The 19497-nt window shown below is 63.6% G+C and overlaps 1 protein-coding gene and 1 pseudogene across 1 annotated transcript; both read left to right on the top strand.

Annotated features, from left to right (window-relative positions):
• LOC112630216 overlaps positions 1 to 2022 on the top strand; it is an 18187-nt pseudogene extending 16165 nt beyond the window's left edge.
• An 8442-nt stretch (positions 2023 to 10464) lies between these two features.
• FAM83H (family with sequence similarity 83 member H) lies at positions 10465 to 18282 on the top strand. Its single transcript, XM_025394524.1, has 5 exons — positions 10465 to 10512; positions 13602 to 14063; positions 14878 to 15042; positions 15110 to 15234; positions 15431 to 18282. Exons 2-5 carry the CDS (start codon positions 13617 to 13619, stop codon positions 18270 to 18272), a joined length of 3579 nt encoding a protein of 1192 aa, XP_025250309.1. The 5' UTR covers positions 10465 to 10512; positions 13602 to 13616; the 3' UTR covers positions 18273 to 18282.
• Positions 18283 to 19497: the final 1215 nt, after the last annotated feature.

The raw sequence follows: 19497 nt of genomic DNA, 5'->3' as shown, positions 1-19497 counted from the left end.
GGGCGGATCACGAGGTCAGGAGATCGAGACCATCCTGGCTGACACGGTGAAACCCCGTCTCTACTAAAAAATACAAAAAAAACTAGCCGGGCGAGGTGGCGGGTGCCTGTAGTCCCAGCTACTCGGGAGGCTGAGGCAGGAGAATGGCATGAACCCGGGAGGCGGAGCTTGCAGTGAGCCAAGATCACGCCACTGCACTCCAGCCTGGGCGGCAGAGCGAGACTCTGTCTCAAAAAAAAAAAAAAAAAAGAAACCCTGTCTCTAAAAATACAAAAATTAACCGGTGTGGTGGCATGCGCCTGTAGTCCCAGCTACTCAGGAGGCTGAGGCAGAATTGCCTGAACCTGGGAGGCGGAGGCTGCAGTAAGCCAACCCCCAGTGCACTCCAGCCTGGCAACAGAGGGAAACTCCATCTCAAAAAAAAAGAAAAAGAATCCAATGGGTATTCAGAAACTAAAAACTACAACATATGAAACTAATGTTTCTGATCTCATTTATCTGTAAATGGCAGTGTAATTATTCATATGACAAAATGATTTTTTAAAATATACACTATAAAGCAGATGTTTCAGTCACTTCTGAAGCAGGCTTCACGGCCTGGTGTTAAACGTCCTGCCAGATCTACAAAAGTTCAGCTTAAAGAACACACCCAAGACGATGCATTTCCAAGTGCAATCGTAATTCCACTGAGCAAATGAAGAGGGGCCGTATGTCTAAATGCTAAACAAAGACGCAGTCTCAAGGTTTTCCATCTTAACAGCAAAATCCAGACTGGAAGACTCAAGTCAAACAGCCCAAGTCCAAAGATGAAAAAAGATGGAGAAAAACCTATAGCGACACTGAAAGAGGCTTGCCAGACATGGGAGCACACACCTGTAGTCCCAGCTACTCAGGCTGAGGCGGGAGGATCACTTGAGCCCAAGAGGTGGAGGCTGCAGTGAGCTAGGGTTACGCCTGGGAATAGTCCCTGAACTCCAGCCTGGGCAAGACAGCTGACCCCATCTCAAAAAAACAAAACAAAACATTAAAAAACCCAAACCAAAAACAGTGGAAGAGGGAGGCAGAAGTGGAGAGCCAGAGGGAAGGAAACCTGCAGCACGGCTGGCTTTCCTCGACGTCAGACTGCCAAGGCCGTGCCTGGTGGCCACCCTGCAGAGCTGGTAGATGTGGCGGCTGCTATAGCGGCAAGGGGACACAGGCACAGGAACCCCCCATCTCCTGGGCATCTCAATGGTCCCAGGAGTTCTGGGGGGTGGGGGATAAAGCACCTGGTGAAGGGGTCCATAGATCTAGGCTGTGCCAGGACACCACAGGGCAAAAGACAGATTCTGGCACCTGTGCCTCCATCCAGCAAGAAAGACCCCATGCTCGGCAGGCCCCTTAGCACCGTGGCAGCAGCACAGGCCATGTTTGGGGTCACTGCCCCACCCGCTGACTGAGAGACCCAGAGGCTCGCCGTCCCCAGTGTGGCCCAGGGCTGCTGGCTACGGTGAAAGTTGCCGGGCTGCTTGGACCACACTGTCTGTCCCGAGGATCCGGTGTGCAGGAGGTAGGGTGGGTGTGGAGCCTCCGGCAGGCCCCTGTGGAGCCTCCCACAGGTTTCTGGGGCGCTGGGGCCCAGCCACACCTTCCTAGTGGAGGCTATTCTTTTGGAAAGCAGCTCCTGGAATGCTGCCTTCCCAGGCTGGGTTTCCCTGCTCCACAGTCACGCCCTTGGGCAGCCCAGCAGCCAACTACTGCGTGGTGGAAACGGTGTTTGCGGGCCCAGCCCAGACGACACAGGTGAGTCCCCGGGCCCATCGCATTTGCCCCCTTTTGCAGCACAGATGCCGCCTGGGGAGGGCACCAATACAGAGGAAAGGCTGGGAAAGGCTCCCACACGCTGGCATCAACTCCAGCCTCACCTCCCCCGCACTCTGCAGTCCCATGCAGGGAGGTCCTGGGGGGCAGCAGCGAGGGACAGCCCCCCGGGGGCACCTGATCACCCACTTCCTGTGTATCACTAACTCCGAACACCAGTGAGGGCTGGGGCTGGCTCTCCAGGGCCCCAGACAGTGGTGATGCGGAGAGTTGGAAAAGGCTGGGGGATGGGTCTGTGAGGAGCAGGGAAAGCCAAGCTCAGGCGGAGGCTCTGCATCCTGCAGGGACGCCCCTAGAGAGAGTCGGCCACAGCGGGGCACAGACAGGCAGGTGGACATCATGACCACACCATGGACAGCAGCCAGCAGGCCCTGGGGCAGAGTGGCATGGGGGCAGGAATGGTGGCTACACCAACAGCATGAGCTCCTTTTCCAAGACTGATCTAGAGCAAGTCCCACCCACGGAGAACAAGCCCTCTTTACAGATCATCAGACATGTGGGGAGAGCAGGGCTGCAGGCCGAGAGGAGGAGGCTGGGGACGGCGTGCTCTGTCTGGATGGACTTCCTGGAATAGCCTCCGAGTGCAAAAATAGCGTGTCCATGTGATGGCGACCAGGTGTCCCCGAAGCACAGAAAGCGCTGAGTCAGCAGCATGGACTCCTCTGAAGGCACGTGAGCTGGGTGGCCACGGCTGTGGGCTGGAGCCTCACACATCCTCAACACTAAGTGCCCAGCCCTGAGCCTACCGTCTGGAGGCAGGGCAGTCTCACTTGACACCTGCTGCTCTGAAGGGAACACAGCCTGTTCTGGCTGAAATAGACTTCCTAGCAGATGTGGAGAATCCCCCTTGCCAACCCCACCTATGCAGTCCCAGCACCCCCAGCAGCCCTGCTTCTGAGCCAGAAACCCACTTTGTAGCAAAAAGAGGCACCATGGCAGGGGTCATGGAGCTCCCTGTGTCTTGGTGTCACTTTCTCCAGGTGCAGGCTCCTGATGGGAAGCCCTGAGGCTCAGTGCAGCCAGGATGCAGCTCCTGGCCCTGTGGCCTCCAGTCTGAGTTTCCCTCGACCAGATGAAGCTCCCTGGTCCTGTCTGCCCCACACCCCGCAGAGCAGAGCGAGTGAGGCAGGGCTGTACTGGAGGAAGGCTAGGAGTCCACCTCAAACTACAGAAAGCAAAATGAGGGCGTCCCTGCCTTTCCCTGACACCGAGAGCAGAAGAGCAGCCTCTTGGTTTCCCACCAGGAGCCTGCCCCTGGAGAAAATGACACCAAGACACAGGAACGACTGGAGATGATCCCGGGCAGAGCCCCAGTGCTGGCCTTCAGTGACAGAAGGGACATCCTCCCCAGATTTTCCTAAGGTCTGACCTTGCCTGTGTTCCCTGCTTCCTCTCACAGCCGCCTCTTGCCAAGGCCAAATCCCCAGCTACTGGACAGGCTCCACCGCTTACATCCCACGGGTCCTTCCGCGGCGGTGCTTCCGCGCACCTGTGGCTCTTATCAAACAACTGCCACTACTTCCGTCCTCAGGACAGGGTTGAGCTCCTTATCCTGGCACCTGGGGCGCGGTGTGAGGGGGTACACAGGCAATCAGGCGATGGGCGGTGCCGGGCCTGAGCTGGGGGGTACAGCTGGCTGTTGGTGCCAGGCCTGCATCTATCTGGACGCTGCAGCCAGCATGGCCCATGCCCAGCAGGGGCGTCAGGGTCAGACCTGATGTGGGCCGCGAGGCCCTATGGGCTCCGTGGAGAGGAGCCCAGGGAAGAGCAGGCGGAACCGTGGGTGAAGTAGGCCCGCGGCACCAGCGCAGAAGCAGGAGGGTGGGCAGCCGCGAGGACAGAATGAGCAGTGAAGAAGGCGGCGGGCGCGTGGAAACCGACGAGTTCGCGTTGGGAGGCGCTGCTGAGCCTCAGGGCGGTTCCGGGCCCGGCACAAGGTTTGAGCGGCCGACCCGGTCGCGAGCAGCGCAGGGTGGGAGCTGCGGAGCCTAAGAAGGCGGTCTGGCCCGAGGCGACGGCGCGGTGTCCCGTTTCCTGCCACCGGAGGGCGGCGCGCGCTGGGCGGGCACGATGCGGTGGACCCGCGATGAAGGCGGACCCAGGATGGAGGCGGCCCCGACCCCCGCGAGGGCGAGTGGCGCAAGGCTGGGTCTTCCCGAGAGGCTACGCACCCGGGCGGCGGGCGAGAGCCGGGCGCGGCGGGAGGGGCTTGGGCGTGTCGTGGGTCTGCGCCGAGCACTCACAGGTGAGGGTACACGCGCATACACACCCGTGCACGCACCTGCACACGCGCACAAGCACACGTGTATATGACATGCAAGCGCGCGCCCACACCGAGCGTGTCCCGGCCCAGGACAGCCCCCTGCCAACAGCCCACCCGCTCAACCCCAGCGGGCGCGGGACGCGCGGGCTCTCACCTGGAGGGGCCTGTGGGCTCTCAGCCGGCGCCGGCTCCCTTGCCTGCCGGCCCGCTTTCCTCTGCAGCGGGCGGTTCTCACCGGGCTTCCCTAGGGGAAAAGGACCATCAGTGAGCTTGGGGTGAGAGGCCCCCATACCCATCAGTCTCAAGAGACACTTATGGGGCACCAAAAGGGCCGTGCATCCTGGCAGATAGGGAGCACCCCACCCGGGCCTCCTCCCGAGGGAGGCACACGGACAACCTCAAGGAGCACGGGCTCCTCCAGCAGCACATACTCCACTGCACAGCGGGCCTCAGGGAGGCACAGGCGAGAGCCAGCCAGCAGGAACGCACCCAGGCTCTTGTGGGCCAAGAATAGGCAGGTTGCATCTCTGCTAAAAGGACCCTGTGGGCTGGCAGTGCTGCCTGCTGGCCCTGCCCCACCCCTTACATTGTCCACCACCTGGTGCCACGTCCCTCCCCCAGGCCCTTCCCATCTCTGTGTGTCCAATTCGGCACTCCCCTGGCAGGTGGCTGTCCCTCTGCTCCTGAGCTTCTGGGGCTAGGACTGAAGAGGAGCGGGAGCACTGCTCCAGGCAGGGTTGGGCCAGGCAAACCAGTCGGGCCAGTGTGACTGAACCGGCTGGGATGGGGCCCTGGGCGTGGGTGTGAGTCAGCGGCCCCGGGCTGGGGAAACGCTAGGGAGGAGGCCACCTGGAGCCCACCCTCCCAACAGGAAGCCCAGAAGACGCTGGTGTTTGGGGCTAGCCCTGTACCCCCACCTCCGGCCCCAAGACCCAAAGGCAGCTCTGGTCCAGTCAGGCCCTTGTTGCAGTGTGCAGGACAGCCAGCCCCCAGGCAGGATGGCACCAAGAGTCCCAGCCCCACCTCCATGACCGCCAGGACTTTTCTTTGGGCCCCACATCCGTTCACAAAGTGCCATGCGGGCCTTTGAGGGCCCAGTCTCTCCCATCAGCCACAGTGCAGTGGCCCAAACCCTGCCCTCGCTCCCACTGTGTCCCTGGGCCCTTTCTCTCCACCAAACACCACGGGCAAGCCCAAACCCCAGCGGTGCTCCTGGGAGCGTGCTAGCTGCTCTGGAGCCCTCCGGAGTGCGCAGGCTGGGGGTTCCCATGGTCAGCTGGGCTCAGGTTGTCTGTGGCCAGGGAGGGTCTGGGCCCTGAGGGTCAGTGCGGCCAGGATGCAGTTCCCTCGACCAGCTGTGGGACTAGGGGTGAGGCGGGGGCGGGGGGCATTGGTGCCGCCCAGGGCAGGACCAGGCACGCCCGTTGCTGTGCACAGCCGGCGCTCTGGCTGCGGCGCTGCCTCCTCCAGCTTCTCAGCCTCCCTCCCAGTCTCGCCAGCAGGGCCTGCGGCCTGTAAAACCCCGTGCCGCCGTGTCAGCGCGTTAGTCAGCCTCAGCCCAGGCGAGCCACCACGCCGCGGAGTCCCTATAAACTCCCTGGTGTGGCCCAGCCCCACCGAGTGGGGTCAGTGAGGCCCACAGGCAGAGCCAGAGTCCCGAGCTGCGGTGCTGCGGGCACCAGCCAAGGGGCAGGACCTGGAACAGGGGGCCGAGCCTGGCGTGGGAGCACACAGCCACTGTGGCCTCCAGGGACGCCCTCTGAGCTGGCCTGAGGCCGGCCAGTCGATGAGCCAGGGCCCCTGGGGAGCAGACACCTGGTGAAGGAGACGCTGGATCCAGGGCCATGTCTGGGAAACGAGGTCGAGTTCGCAAACACCGGGCCAGGAGGGCAGGCAGGGCCCAGCCGGCAGCTGGGCAGCAGGGCCCTGAGGTCGAGCCCCCGCCCCTCACCCCAGGGGGCCCTCAGGGTGATGCGGGGGTGGCCCCTACAGGGCACGTGACCAGCATCGAGCCAGCACCTCAGGGACACCCCAGGGTGGCCAGGCCAGAGCAGCCACAGGCAGCCTCGAGGCCGGTGCCGGCTGCTGCTCCAGGGTCTGAGCTGGTGCTGGTTCTCACTGGGCACATGGAAGGCTGTGGAGCAGGGGGCCCCATGCCGGCCCTGGGCCCTGAACTGCTGAGGCTCCATGAGGTCCAGCTTTGCCTGGCCCAGGAGCAGCTGCTGCTGGAGGACCGGTGGAGGCAGGTCCAGCTGCAGATGCAGCTGTGGCGGGAGGAGCAGCTGTGGCTGCAGCAGCTACAGGAGGAGCAGCTGTGGCTGCAGCAGCTGCAGGAGGAGCAGGCCTGGGTGCACGTGGAGGGGCTGCAGCTGGCCATAGCCCTGGAGCAGCTCCGGAGTGAGGGCCTCGAAGCACTGCAGACCCAAGGCCAGGTAAGGCCTGGATGGGGTGGTGGGGAGGGGACCCAGGACCCTTGTGTTGGTGCGGTGGCCACTCCAGCAACCTAGGGATGCCTGTGGAGGGCCAGGAAGCCAGGCTGGATGCAGGGCATCTGTGGGCCCATTTTCACATCTGCCAAGTGAAGCCCGTGCCCGCCACACAGGGCACTGCAAGACCAAGGGACAGCAAGCCTGCCCAGGCTGGCCCAACGCTTGGTGGAAATGGGCACTGAGGGCAGATACTTGTTCAGGGACAGAGGTGTCCCTGCAGCAGACCCAGGTATGCTGGGCCAGAGCTGTCCAGAGCAGCGTATGGGCTGCAGTGCAGGGTGAAGGCCTGGGGGTGCAGTCAGTAGGTAGCAGAACTGAAGAGCACAGCCCCCACCCACGAAACCCAGTTTCCTGGCCGGCCTGCTGGTCCGCCTGCCCTGCCCCGTTTATTGGAGTGCAGTGTACTCAGGGCTAGAGACTGCGGAAGCAGCATGCGGCGCCTGTGCCCATTATCCTCATTCCAGGAGGGCTGCTGGCCTCAGACGCAGCTGGGGCTATTTTGGGGAACTAGGATCTAACCCCAGCCTGGTGTGGAGGAGTGGTCACCATCATCCCACCTGCTCCTGTGAATCTGGGAGCTCTCTGGCATCCAGGGGTGTTAGGCCAGGCCCACTCTAAGCAGAGGGGCAGTCTGGGGAGCAGTCTGGGGTACTCTCTTAGTAATCACAGACCCCAGCGCAGGCCTGGGTGCTGAAGGACCCCAGATCTGCAGCCTGGAATGTGTTCACAGCCAGCACAGAGAATAAATGGGAGTTGGGGCAAGGGAGTGACAACAGTGAAGGCGGGGTCGGGGGGGATCTGGGGGAAGTCCCCTTCCCAACCCACAGGAAAACCCAGCCCAGGTGAGTTGTCACCATCCAACCTGGAAGTGACTACAGAGAAGGTGACTGGGAGCAAAGCGGCAGGCAGAGGGCAGCACAGGACGGCCAGATGCAGCAGAGTCAGAGCAGAACACATATTTAGACTGAGAATCCCCAACTTGGACTCAAGCCCTCCTGTTTCAAAACCCATTTTTGGCCACCTAGGCCTCTCCCACTGGCTCCTGCCCCCTTCCCATCCCCCAAAATTGGGCTTCTCTGAGCGCTACCCCCAGGCCCCCACCCCAACCCCAGGGGTATAAGATTAAGGCTGGGCCAGGCACGGTGGCTGAAGCCTGTAATCCCAGCACTTTGGGAGGCTGAGGTGGGCGGATCACCTGAGGTCAGGAATTCGAGACCAGCCTGGCCAACATGGCGAAACCCCTTCTCTACTAAAACAAAAATACAAAAATTAGCAGGGCGTGGTGGCACACATCCATAATCCCAGCTACTCAGGAGGCCGAAGCAGAAGAATCACTTGAACCCAGGAGGTGGAGGTTGCACTGAGTCGGGATTGCACTCGACTGGGCGACAAGAGCGAGACTCCGTCTCAAAAAAAAAAAAAAAAAGATTCAGACTCAAGGCCTGAGATGAATGAATGAACCCTCAGTCAGTCACACCTAATCCCAACTCAGAGATCCCCTGAGAGCCACTCTTGGAAGAAGGGCTCTCCTCAGAGGGGGTGTCTCTCAGTGGTTACACAGAAGGTCTCACAGGTCAGTGTTTGGGTGACAGTGCCCTGGAGGTCAGAGGGTGCACTCACCAGCAGTGGCTCTCGGCTTGGGCCCAGGGTGGAGCGTCTGCCACTTCCCAGCTGCAGCTTTGGGTCCCCCCTTCTTACTGTGCATTCTCCTGGGGGGTGGGTAGGGAAGGACCAGGGAGGGGGTGCTCAGAGTGGCAGAGGGCAGGGACAGCGGCAGTGGGGAACAGGGCACACCACGGGGGCCTGAGTGGATAACAGCAGGAACATGGGCTCCCCCAAGGCTTCCCAGCTGGTGTCCTGTCTGCCTGCCCGCCCCAGGTGTGTGCCCAGAAGCTTGAGCCGGGATGCCTGGCAAGAGCACTTGGCCACATCCCATCCCCCCGGCTGTGGCTTGCCTGCCCCTCCACCCCAGGCTCAGCTCATCCTGCCAGGCCCAGGATCTGGAGTCCAGCACTCTTCTCACTGCCCCAAGGTGCTGGGTTGCCAGTGGGACGGTCTTTGTTCTCACCGTAAGCATGAGCACGGCCCTCTCTGCTGAAGCCTCCATGCCTCTCCACTGCCCTGGGAACCCAGCCCACCCGTGAGCCTGCTCCCCAGCCCACCCAAGGCACTCACCCCTCCACGCCCTCAGACCCTATGTGGTCCCGGCCTTGGCAGATGGTGTTGTCAGGTCCTGGAATACCCCTCTCCCTAGTCCACACAGCTGACCCCCAAGTTCATTTCCCTGGGAGGCTCCTCCTGCCTGCTTTGGCCTGTCGGGGTCCTCCCTGGTGCCCCATGCCCCTCACCCGCTGCAGCACAGTTGCCTGGGCACTGGTCTGACCCCCCACCCATGTTTCCAGCATACTGGTACCAGTGGGGTGTCACTGAGTGTCTGGGGAAAGAACAAATGAAACTGGGAGTGACCCTGAAAACAGAAAATAGGATCACATGGCAAGAGGGACAAAGAGAAAGGTGACTGATACCATCAGAAAGCGTTCAGGCAGGGCCAGTCCTTGGGGTGGGAGTGGCAGGGGTGAAGGGTGGTGGTTTGGACAGGTAATCCAGTGCAGGGCAGGGCCTAAGTGGGGGGAGAGGCCCTAAGTGAGGGCTTGAGGGGGATTTGGGGGTAGTGGAGCACCCAGGGGCAGCTCGGGGTAGTGTGTGGGGGTTGCTGTGTTCATGCGGGGGCGTCTGGTATGTGAGGCTTGGTGTGCACACTGGGTCCCTTGTCCGTGTTGGGGCTTGGTTTTCGCGGGGTCCCCGAGTGTACACCCAGGGTGCTATATGTGTGAGGGAGGTCCCCTGGTCTCTCAGAGTCAGTGTGAATATGGCATCCCTGTTTGTGTGTGGGATCGGTGTCTGAGGGATCTCATATGCAGGTGGGGTTCCCTACGTGTGCGGACGTCAGCATGTTTGTGGGTGACTGAAGTGGACAGGACTGGGTGTGCTTGTTGGGTTCTGTCTTCCTGAGGAGTCTCCTGTGCTTGGGGGGTTGGTGCACACGAGGGACAGGTCATTCGGGGTCCGCATGTGCATTGGGGGTCACTTCAGCAGAGTCCCCTACAAGTGTGGGCATCGATGTGAAGGGATGAGGGAGAAAGATGGGGAACCCCAGGTACTTGTGGGCATCGGTGTGTGTGTGTGGTGGGGGTCGGGGCCTGGGGGTCCTCTGTTGGGCGGGATCCCCTCTACGTGTGGGACGCTGGTGCGGTGGGAGACCGGTGTGTGGTGAATGGATCCCCTGTGCTTTCGGGGCTCCCAGACCCGGCCCCGCCCGGGGCTCGACGCCGCCCCAGCGCCCTCACCTGCCGCACCTGCCTTCACCAACTCGGCGAGGAGGTCAGAGCTCCGCCCCTTGCGTCGGGCTGGCTCGTTTCCTAGCGACTGAGCCGGAACTTCCGAGTCACCCCAACTTCCGGGGCGAGGGTCAGGGGTCAGGCTAGGAACTTTGAGCCTGGGGTCAACAGTTGGGCTCCTGGGGGTCGAGGCCTTTGAAGTGGGGGCCTCACGGTCTCCGGCGGCGCTGGGCCGGGGTTTCTGGGCACGTGGCCGCAGGGCACGGGCGGGTCGGGGCGGAGGGTCGGGGCGCGGGCCGGGGGCGCGGTCCGGGGCGGGCGGCGGGGCCGCGGCGGGCGCGGGGCGCAGGAATGCGGGCGCGCCGCGGGTGGGGCCGCTCCGCCCCCAGGTGCTGCCCGGGCAGGCAGGAGGCAGGAGCGACGGGCGGGGCGGGGGCGGGCGCGTGAATCAGGCCGGGCGGGCCGCGGCAGGGAGTGGCTGCCGGACCGACCGGACCGCGAGGCCGCTGGGCGGCGGTCGGCTCCTGCTGCCCCTGTGCCGAGACCCCGCGCACCTGGCCAGGTAGGGCCCCCCTCCCCCGGCCCGGGCGGGGCGAGGCGGGGGCGGGCGCCCCTCGGTGCGGTCCCACCTGGGCTACCCTCGCGCCCGCACCTGGGCCGGGGCCGCGCGACCCAGAGAGGGGCGGTGGGAGTGGAGCGCGGCCGCGTGCGCGGGGCCGGGGCGGCGGGTCAGCTCGGACAGGGGGCGCCGCTGTGCGGATATGGACGCGAGCGCCCTCGCACGACGGCAGCCCGAGAAGAGCCGAGTGGGAAGCGGCCCGGGATCTGGGTCGAGCCTGCCTGGCCGTCGCGACTCGCTGCTGCCCTCGCGGCCTAGCTGGAGTCTGGGTGCTGGGCACGGCCTGGACCCTTCCCTGGGGACGCCCGCCCGGGCCACCGTGGACTGGGGTGGCCAGGGTGCGGCCTGGATCCCCGCGTGGCAAGCAGGGCGAGTGACGGGAGGGCTGCCCGTAGCGCCCATGTTCCAGGGCTGGGGTGGGTGGATGGGGCACCCAACCGCCGCAGCCGCGAGCTCGCAGGGTGCACTGACCCCGTTGGGGGCTGGGGTGCCCACCCCGCAAGCTATCACTGAGCGACTTCCGGTCTGTGAGCCCTGTCCTCCGCACCCCACCTTTCCGCCGCCTAGAGCCTCCGCGCCCTCCTGGGCCCATCGGAACTTGGCACAGGCTCACCCCACTTTGTGTAGGAACTCCGGATCCTTCCATGGGGTCCTCCTTCCAGATACTCAGGAACCCCACTTCCTGCCAGGGTGGAGAGGATGGGGTCCTTGAAGGCCAGCTGACGGCCCTGACTTCGAGTCAGAGGTCAGGGGTCAGCAGCAGAAGAGTGGATTCATGCTGAGTCATTGGCCATGGGTGGGTTCCGTGCCCTCCCTCCCTTGGGCAGGCGTTTGGTAGGCAAATGTGTGGGCATGCAGGCCACTGGGGTGCTCCATCTCAGGCTTGGGAGTGTCTGCGGCCCCGTCCATAGCCCGGCAGACACGTACCCATGAAAGGACACGATGTGAGGAATGAAGCCATTGGAGGTCTGGGCATCACCCTGTGATGATGAGGGGTGTCTGCTGGGAGGGCTCCTGGCAACGGGGGATTCCACAGTCCAGATGATCCCTGCTCCCATTACACACAGCCTGGAGCCTGGATGCTGTGTGGATATCCCTCCCCTGTGAAATCCGAAGGGACAGTGGGGGTCCTTTCTAGAGTGTCCCCCAGCGTCGGGAAGTGCCCTCAAACAAGGTTAGCAGGGTTGTTCCCCCTGCCCTGTATCGTCAGACACCGCCCCTACAGCCAGGCTGGCAGTGGTGAGTGGGCGCCCCAGCCCAGCCAGACAGGCCTACACCTCACCCCCATGTGGTTGGCCTCGATCTGCTCCTGGCACAACCAGAACAGTGTTCCCTAACGAGCCCCATATATCAACCATGAGGACAATGCCCCAACAAAGAAATGTTGGGACAGCTTCTCCCAGGCCAGTTGGCATCTGGGGCTGTTGAGTGGCACCAGGTATTTCCCATGTCCCAACTCCATGTCACCCCCGGGGGTACCAGGCAGGACGGCGGCCTCCTGACCCCAACATTCTCAGCCTAGTGGCTCCAGTTAGCACCCGTGCAGTCCAGCTGGCCAGCGCCCATCCTGTCAGCGCCCCAGGGCACACTCCTCTGTCTGGGCTGAACCACCTTCCCAGCCAGGGCCAACATTCGGGAACCTGTGTGCTAGGCGGGGATAGGTGTCCTGCCTCCCTCCCCAACCCGAGGAGCAGTGGGATGGGCTGAGCGGTCCCTAGGGCTCTCCTTCCAGGGAGAGGTACCCAGGTAGCTCGGTGACCCCATGTGCGTGGGCCCTGGGTGCACCCCATCTGACCTTTCTGGAGAGGCCAGGCACCCTGCAGGGACCCTTTGGAGAACAGAGTGGGCTGTGGGGCAGGCAAGTATGGATGATGGTGGGGAGCCCAGGACCTGGAAAGGTCCCTGCTGCCCTGGACCGGGGGCTGGTGGCAACAGGACTCTGAGCAAGTGGAGAGCCAGATCTGGGCGATGTGGAGTGCAGGCCTTGCAGGGCCCTGTGGGCACCAAGGGGTTGTGGTCCAGGGAGGTTTTATCTGAGAAGGACAGTGACAAGAAAGGTCAAGGGAAGGAGGGGGGCTGGTAGACAGAGACAGAGTCTAGGGGTCAGTGTTGCAGGGCTGGGCAGTCATAGAATGGGCTGTGGGAACCCAATTGTGAAACCCTGGGGATGGGGAGGAGGTGTCGCCCGGGGCTATGCGTAGGGCTTAGGGTTGCCATTCCAGGAGGAGGGTGGTCACAGCCCTGTTTGCTGCGCTCACCTTGGCTAGGCACGGTGTCTTGTGGACCCTCAGCTGTGTTGTGCAGTAGGCCAGAGAGGTGCAGTGACCTACCCACGGTTTCCCAGGCAGTCAGGGACAGACACATGCCAGCATGGGTGGCACCAGCTTGTCCAGTAGGCACAGTGCCAGGGGCCTGTGAATGTCTTAAGAAAAAAATGAATACTATAATGATGAATACAGCCTGGATTATGTTTGTCTTTAAGCCAACAGTCATAAAATATTTTGGGGGGGGGGGTTGGTTTTATTTTCATTTTTTGTAGCGATGCAGTCTCACTCTATCACCCAGGCAGGAGTGCAGTGTCACAATCATAACTCATAGCAGCCTCCAACTCCTGGGCTCAAACAATCCTTGTCTCAGCTTCCCAAGTGGCTGGGACTGCATGCGCACACCACCATGCCTGCCTGATGTTTAAACTTTTTTGTAGAGATGGGGTCTTGCTGTGTTGCTCAGGCTGGTTTCAAACTCTTGGCTTCAAGCGGTTATCCTGCCTCAGCCTCCCAGAGGAAGGAGAGACAAGGCTGGGATACCTGTACCCCACCCTCTACCAGTATCCCCTCAGCTTGGGGTGTCCCACAGTCTGGGTTGCCCTCTGTGAGCCTGGCTCAGCTGGTGTCCTGGAAGGCCTCCTGGGCATGGGCTAAACTTCAGCCTACCCAAGTCACTGACAGCCCCTTCCACAGTGTGTCCATTCTAGAGGGTAGGAGTGGTCCCAGTGCCCCCACCCCTAGTCATGTGTCTCCCTGCCCCTCCAGACCCCTGGCCCCAACATGGCCCGTCGCTCCCAGAGCTCCTCGCAGGGGGACAACCCGCTGGCACCCGGGTACCTGCCGCCTCACTACAAAGAGTACTACCGCCTGGCGGTGGATGCACTGGCCGAGGGTGGCTCGGAGGCCTACAGCCGCTTCCTGGCGACTGAGGGGGCACCAGACTTCCTGTGCCCTGAAGAGCTGGAACATGTGAGCCGACACCTTCGGCCTCCACAGTATGTTACCCGAGAGCCACCCGAAGGCAGCCTTCTCGACGTGGACATGGATGGCTCCTCAGGTACATACTGGCCAGTGAACTCAGACCAGGCCGTGCCTGAGCTTGACCTGGGCTGGCCTCTGACCTTCGGCTTCCAGGGCACCGAGGTGACCACCTTGGTGCAGCCACCGCCCCCCGACAGCCCCAGCATCAAGGATGAGGCCCGCAGGATGATCCGTTCCGCCCAGCAGGTGCGCCATCTTGGGCTCAAGGGTAGTGGGGAGGGGCCAGGGCTAGAGGCACCAGGGTGGAGGAGACGCATGAGCACGATCAGCTTGGGTGAACCCTGAGCTCCAGCTGGAGCGGGGTTTCCTGGCAACAATCTTCAGGGCCGCCAGGTCTCAATCATCAGGGGCTACAGGCTCTGCACGGGTCTGCTTGCCCATGGTCATGGCCAGTGCCCAGAAATTCAGGGGCTCTGAGATGGGTGGGCACCGCCCCAGCCTGGGTTGATTGTTCAGATAATTACCTCTCATCCTGCCCGGTGGCCCTTGGCCTGCTGAGGGCTTCTAACCCTCACCAAACAGCTAGCAGACGGTGCAGGGTGCATCAGGTCCAGACGCTAAAGGCCCATGACTTTCTCCCCTGCCCATGGCAGCAACCCTGTCCCAGGGCAGAACTGGAGCCTGGGACTCAGCCCTGACAGCTGTCCTGGAGTGGGGGCAGCTCAGCCATCTGTAGGGTGGAGGGGATTTTGAGGTGCCCTTGCCATGCCCCCAGCGGGGCCCCATACCCCAACCTGGCCCACCCTCGTCCAGGGTTCTCTGCCCTGCACCTGCCTCGGCTCCCTCCTCATGGCCAGCCACTCCAGACCTCTTCTCCTTCTGGTCCTGTGGTCCCTTCCTCCTACCCATCTTCCAGACGCGGCCCCACTCCCAGGGATGAACTAGCTTGTTTCACAGTGGTTGTGGGTGATCCAGACACCTCCTGGGCGTGGTGGGGAGGCTGGACAATAGTGTGGGGACAGCAGGGGCCTCTCCTCTCTGTCCTGACCCGCCCCTGCAGGTGGTGGCCGTGGTGATGGACATGTTCACTGATGTGGACCTGCTCAGCGAAGTGCTGGAGGCCGCCGCCCGTCGGGTCCCAGTCTACATCCTGCTGGATGAGATGAACGCGCAGCACTTCCTGGACATGGCCGACAAGTGCCGTGTCAACCTGCACCACGTGGATGTGAGTTCCCGGGAGTGGGAGATTGGGGAGGACCCGTGGCAGAGATCTGACTCCCCTCCCTCCCCAGTTCCTGCGGGTACGGACTGTGGCGGGCCCCACCTACTACTGCCGCACTGGGAAGTCCTTCAAGGGCCACGTCAAGGAGAAGTTCCTGCTGGTGGACTGTGCCGTGGTGATGAGTGGGAGCTACAGGTGCGCCCGCGAGCTTCCCTCACCCCCTTCTCTGGGGCCTCCTCCTGTAGCCCCAGCACCCCCTTTCCACACCAGGGCCCTCCTTGCCAGGAGCCCTTGTCCTGTATCCCTGCGTCCTCCCCGCCCCACCCGATGCCCACGGGGCTGCAGTGCCCTCACTCCAGCTCGGTTTGACTCTGGCCCTGACCCCCCACAGCTTCATGTGGTCCTTTGAGAAGATCCACCGCAGCCTGGCACACGTGTTCCAAGGAGAGCTGGTCTCCAGCTTCGATGAGGAGTTCCGCATCCTCTTCGCGCAGTCCGAGCCGCTTGTGCCCTCGGCCGCGGCCCTGGCCCGCATGGATGCCTATGCCCTGGCTCCGTATGCCGGGGCCGGGCCCCTTGTGGGCGTCCCTGGGGTCGGGGCGCCAACCCCTTTCTCCTTCCCGAAACGAGCGCACCTCCTGTTCCCGCCACCCCGGGAAGAGGGCCTGGGCTTCCCCTCCTTCCTCGACCCAGACCGCCACTTCCTGTCGGCCTTCCGCCGGGAGGAGCCTCCGCGGATGCCGGGGGGCGCGCTGGAGCCGCACGCGGGCCTGCGGCCGCTCTCACGGCGCCTGGAGGCCGAGGCCGGGCCGGCTGGGGAGCTCGCGGGCGCGCGGGGCTTCTTCCAGGCGCGGCACCTGGAGATGGACGCCTTCAAGCGGCACAGCTTCGCGACCGAGGGCGCAGGCGCCGTGGAGAACTTCGCGGCCGCGCGGCAGGTGTCGCGGCAGACGTTCCTCAGCCACGGCGACGACTTCCGCTTCCAGACCAGCCACTTCCACCGCGACCAGCTCTACCAGCAGCAGTACCAGTGGGACCCGCAGCTCGCGCCGGCGCGCCCGCAGGGCCTGTTCGAGAAGCTTCGCGGGGGCCGCGCGGGTTTCGCGGACCCGGATGACTTCACCTTGGGCGCGGGGCCCCGCTTCCCGGAGCTCGGACCCGACGGGCACCAGCGGCTGGACTACGTGCCGTCCAGCGCGTCCCGCGAGGTGCGCCACGGCTCGGACCCCGCCTTCGGGCCCGGACCCCGCGGCCTGGAGCCCAGCGGGGCCCTGCGCCCCAACCTGACCCAGCGCTTCCCATGCCAGGCCGCGGCGAGGCCCGGCCCAGACTCCACTCCCGAGGCGGAGCCGGAGCGCAGGGGCGGGCCCGAGGGGCGGGCCGGGCTGCGGCGCTGGCGCCTGGCCTCCTACTTGAGCGGATGCCATGGCGAGGATGGGGGCGACGACGGCCTGCCGGCGCCCATGGAAGCGGAGGCTTACGAAGACGACGTGTTGCCTCCCGGGGGCCGGGCAGCTGCCGGCGACCTGCTCCCCTCGGCCTTCCGCGTCCCTGCAGCCTTCCCCACGAAGGTCCCGGTGCCAGGCTCGGGCAGCGGCGGCGGCAACGGCCCAGAGCGCGAGGGCCCGGAGGAGCCCGGCCTGGCCAAGCAGGACTCATTCCGCTCGCGCCTGAACCCCCTGGTCCAGCGCAGCTCCAGGCTGCGCTCCTCGCTCATCTTCAGCACGTCACAGGCTGACGGTACGGCCGGGACTGCGGCGGCCACAGAGAAGGTGCAGCTGCTGCACAAGGAGCAGACGGTCAGCGAGACGCTGGGGTCCGGCGGAGAGGCCGTGCGCTCCGCGGCTTCCACCAAGGTGGCGGAGCTGCTGGAGAAGTACAAAGGCCCAGCCCGTGATTCCGGCGGCGGCGTGGGCGCCATCACCGTTGCCAACCACAGCAAGACCGTCCTGTCCCAGGCATGGCGGGAAGAGGTGGCGGCCCCAGGTGGCGTGGGTGGCGAGCGCCGCAGCCTCGAGAGCTGCCTCCTGGACCTGCGCGACTCCTTTGCGCAGCAACTGCACCAGGAGGCGGAGCGGCAGCCGGGAGCCGCCTCTCTCACCGCCGCGCAGCTGCTCGACACGCTGGGCCGGAGCGGCTCCGACCGCCTGCCCTCCCGCTTCCTTTCTGCCCAGGGCCGCGCAACCTCCCCGGAAGGGCTGGACAGCCCTCTGCCCTTGGAAGGGCCCGGGGCGCACCAGGTGCTCCATAATGAGCCAAAAGGGAGCCCCACCTCGGCTTACCCTGAGCGGAAGGGGAGCCCCACGCCCGGGTTTTCCACTCGAAGAGGAAGTCCAACTACAGGATTTATTGAGCAGAAAGGGAGCCCCACCTCAGCCTACCCCGAGCGCAGGAGCAGTCCGGTGCCACCCGTACCGGAGCGCAGGGGCAGTCCGGTGCCCCCCGTGCCAGAGCGCAGGGGGAGTCCGGTGCCTCCCGTGCCGGAGCGCAGGGGCAGCCTCACTCTTACCTTCTCCGGGGAGTCCCCGAAGGCCGGGCCCGTGGAGGAGGGGCCGAGCGGCCCCATGGAAGTCCTGCGCAAAGGCTCCCTGCGCCTTAGGCAGCTGCTGAGCCCCAAGGGCGAGCGGCGCATGGAGGATGAGGGTGGCTTCCCAGTGCCGCAGGAGAACGGGCAACCTGAGAGCCCGCGGCGGCCGTCACTGGGCCGGGGTGACAGCACAGAGGCTGCCACAGGAGATGAGCGGGGCCCGCGGGCGCGCCTGACTTCAGCCACGGCCAATGCCTTGTACAGCAGCAACCTTCGGGATGACACGAAGGCCATTCTGGAGCAGATCAGCGCCCACGGCCAGAAGCACCGTGCAGTCCCTGCCCCGGGCCCTGGCCCGGCCCACAGCAGCCCCGAGCTAGGCCGTCCACCGGCTGCTGGCGGCCTGGCCCCGGATATGTCCGACAAGGACAAGTGTTCAGCCATTTTCCGCTCGGACAGCCTGGGGACCCAGGGCCGGCTGAGCCGCACGCTGCCAGCCAGCGCGGAGGAGCGTGATCGGCTGCTGCGCCGCATGGAGAGCATGCGCAAGGAGAAGCGCGTGTACAGCCGCTTTGAGGTCTTCTGCAAGAAAGAGGAGGCCAGCGGCCCTGGGGCAGGGGAAGGCCCCGCGGAGGAGGGCACCAGGGACAGCAAGGTGGGCAAGTTCGTGCCCAAGATCCTGGGCACGTTCAAAGGCAAGAAGTGAGTCTCCTGACATCGCTGCCACGGTCACCCAGAGCCCCCACGGAACACAGAGCCCTGTGCATGTGTTTGAGCAGAGGCTGTCAGGCCACGGCCACTTGGGACTTGGCTGAGTGCGCCAGACCTCAGCTCCACTGGAGGCTCACCTGGCAGCTGCTGTCTCTGCCCCTGGCCTCCACAACGCTGGGGCTCCAGCCCCTCGCCACCAGTGCCTTTCTCCCCTCAGCACCTTCTCTCTTCAGCACCTTCTCTGCACCGTCAGCCTTGCGTGGCGCAGCATCTGGCTCCGCCATCTCTTTGTGCCTCAGTCTCGCCCCACCTTTTTTTTTCTTTTTTTTTGAGACCCAGGGCTGGAATGCAGTTGAGTGGTCTCGGCTCACTGCAACCTCTGCCTCCTGGGTTCCTGCGATTCTCCTGCCTCAGCCTCCTGAGTAGCTGGGATTACAGGTGCCTGCCACCACGCCCAGGTAATTTTTGTATTTTTAGTAGAGACAGGGTTTCACTATGTTGGCCAGGCTGGTCTCCAGCTCCCGGCCTCAAATGATCCGCCCGCCTCAGCCTCCCAAAGTGGGGGGATTATAGGCATGAGCCGCACACCCTTCTTTTTTTTTTTTTTTTTTTTTTTTTTTTTTGAGACGGAGTCTCGCTCTGTCACCCAGGCTGGAGTGCAGTGGCCGGATCTCAGCTCACTGCAAGCTCCGCCTCCCGGGTTCACGCCATTCTCCTGCCTCAGCCTCCCGAGTAGCTGGGACTACAGGCGCCGCCACCTCGCCCGGCTAGTTTTTTGTATTTTTTAGTAGAGACGGGGTTTCACCGTGTTAGCCAGGATGGTCTCGATCTCCTGACCTCGTGATCCGCCCGTCTCGGCCTCCCAAAGTGCTGGGATTACAGGCTTGAGCCACCGCGCCCGGCCGCCGCACACCCTTCTAAGTCTCTATCCTCTTGCAAGGGCCTCACCTCTGTGCCTCAATTCCCCATTCTCTGGGCCCTTTTCCTCCTCAGGGCCTCCTGTTCTCAGGGCCTCTCCCCTCCCTCCCTCCCTCCCTCCTCCCTCTCTCAGGGTCTTCTCCCTTCCTCCCCGCCCCACCCCTGCCCAGGGTCTCCCCGTCCTCAGGGCTTCACTTCCTTTTCTACTTGGATTCTCTGGCTCGCTGCCTCCCAGCATCTTTCTTGGAGGCCCGTCCTCTTGCTGTGGGGAAGACTGGGCTGGCTGTGGGCAGTTTGCAAGG

This window comes from Theropithecus gelada, chromosome 8 (assembly GCF_003255815.1).
Source record: "Theropithecus gelada isolate Dixy chromosome 8, Tgel_1.0, whole genome shotgun sequence".
NCBI classification, from domain to species: Eukaryota; Metazoa; Chordata; class Mammalia; order Primates; family Cercopithecidae; genus Theropithecus; species Theropithecus gelada.
The sequence above is the reverse complement of the archived record's forward strand: the minus strand, read 5'-3'. Positions and strand labels throughout refer to the sequence as shown.

Coding starts and splice junctions, on each gene's coding strand:
- FAM83H (XM_025394524.1), top strand. CDS start 13,617: ATGGCCCGTCGCTCCCAGAGCTCCTCGCAGGGGGACAACCCGCTGGCA. Junction 14,064..14,877: donor TGATCCGTTCCGCCCAGCAG/GTGCGCCATCTT, acceptor CCGCCCCTGCAG/GTGGTGGCCGTGGTGATGGA. Junction 15,043..15,109: donor TCAACCTGCACCACGTGGAT/GTGAGTTCCCGG, acceptor CTCCCTCCCCAG/TTCCTGCGGGTACGGACTGT.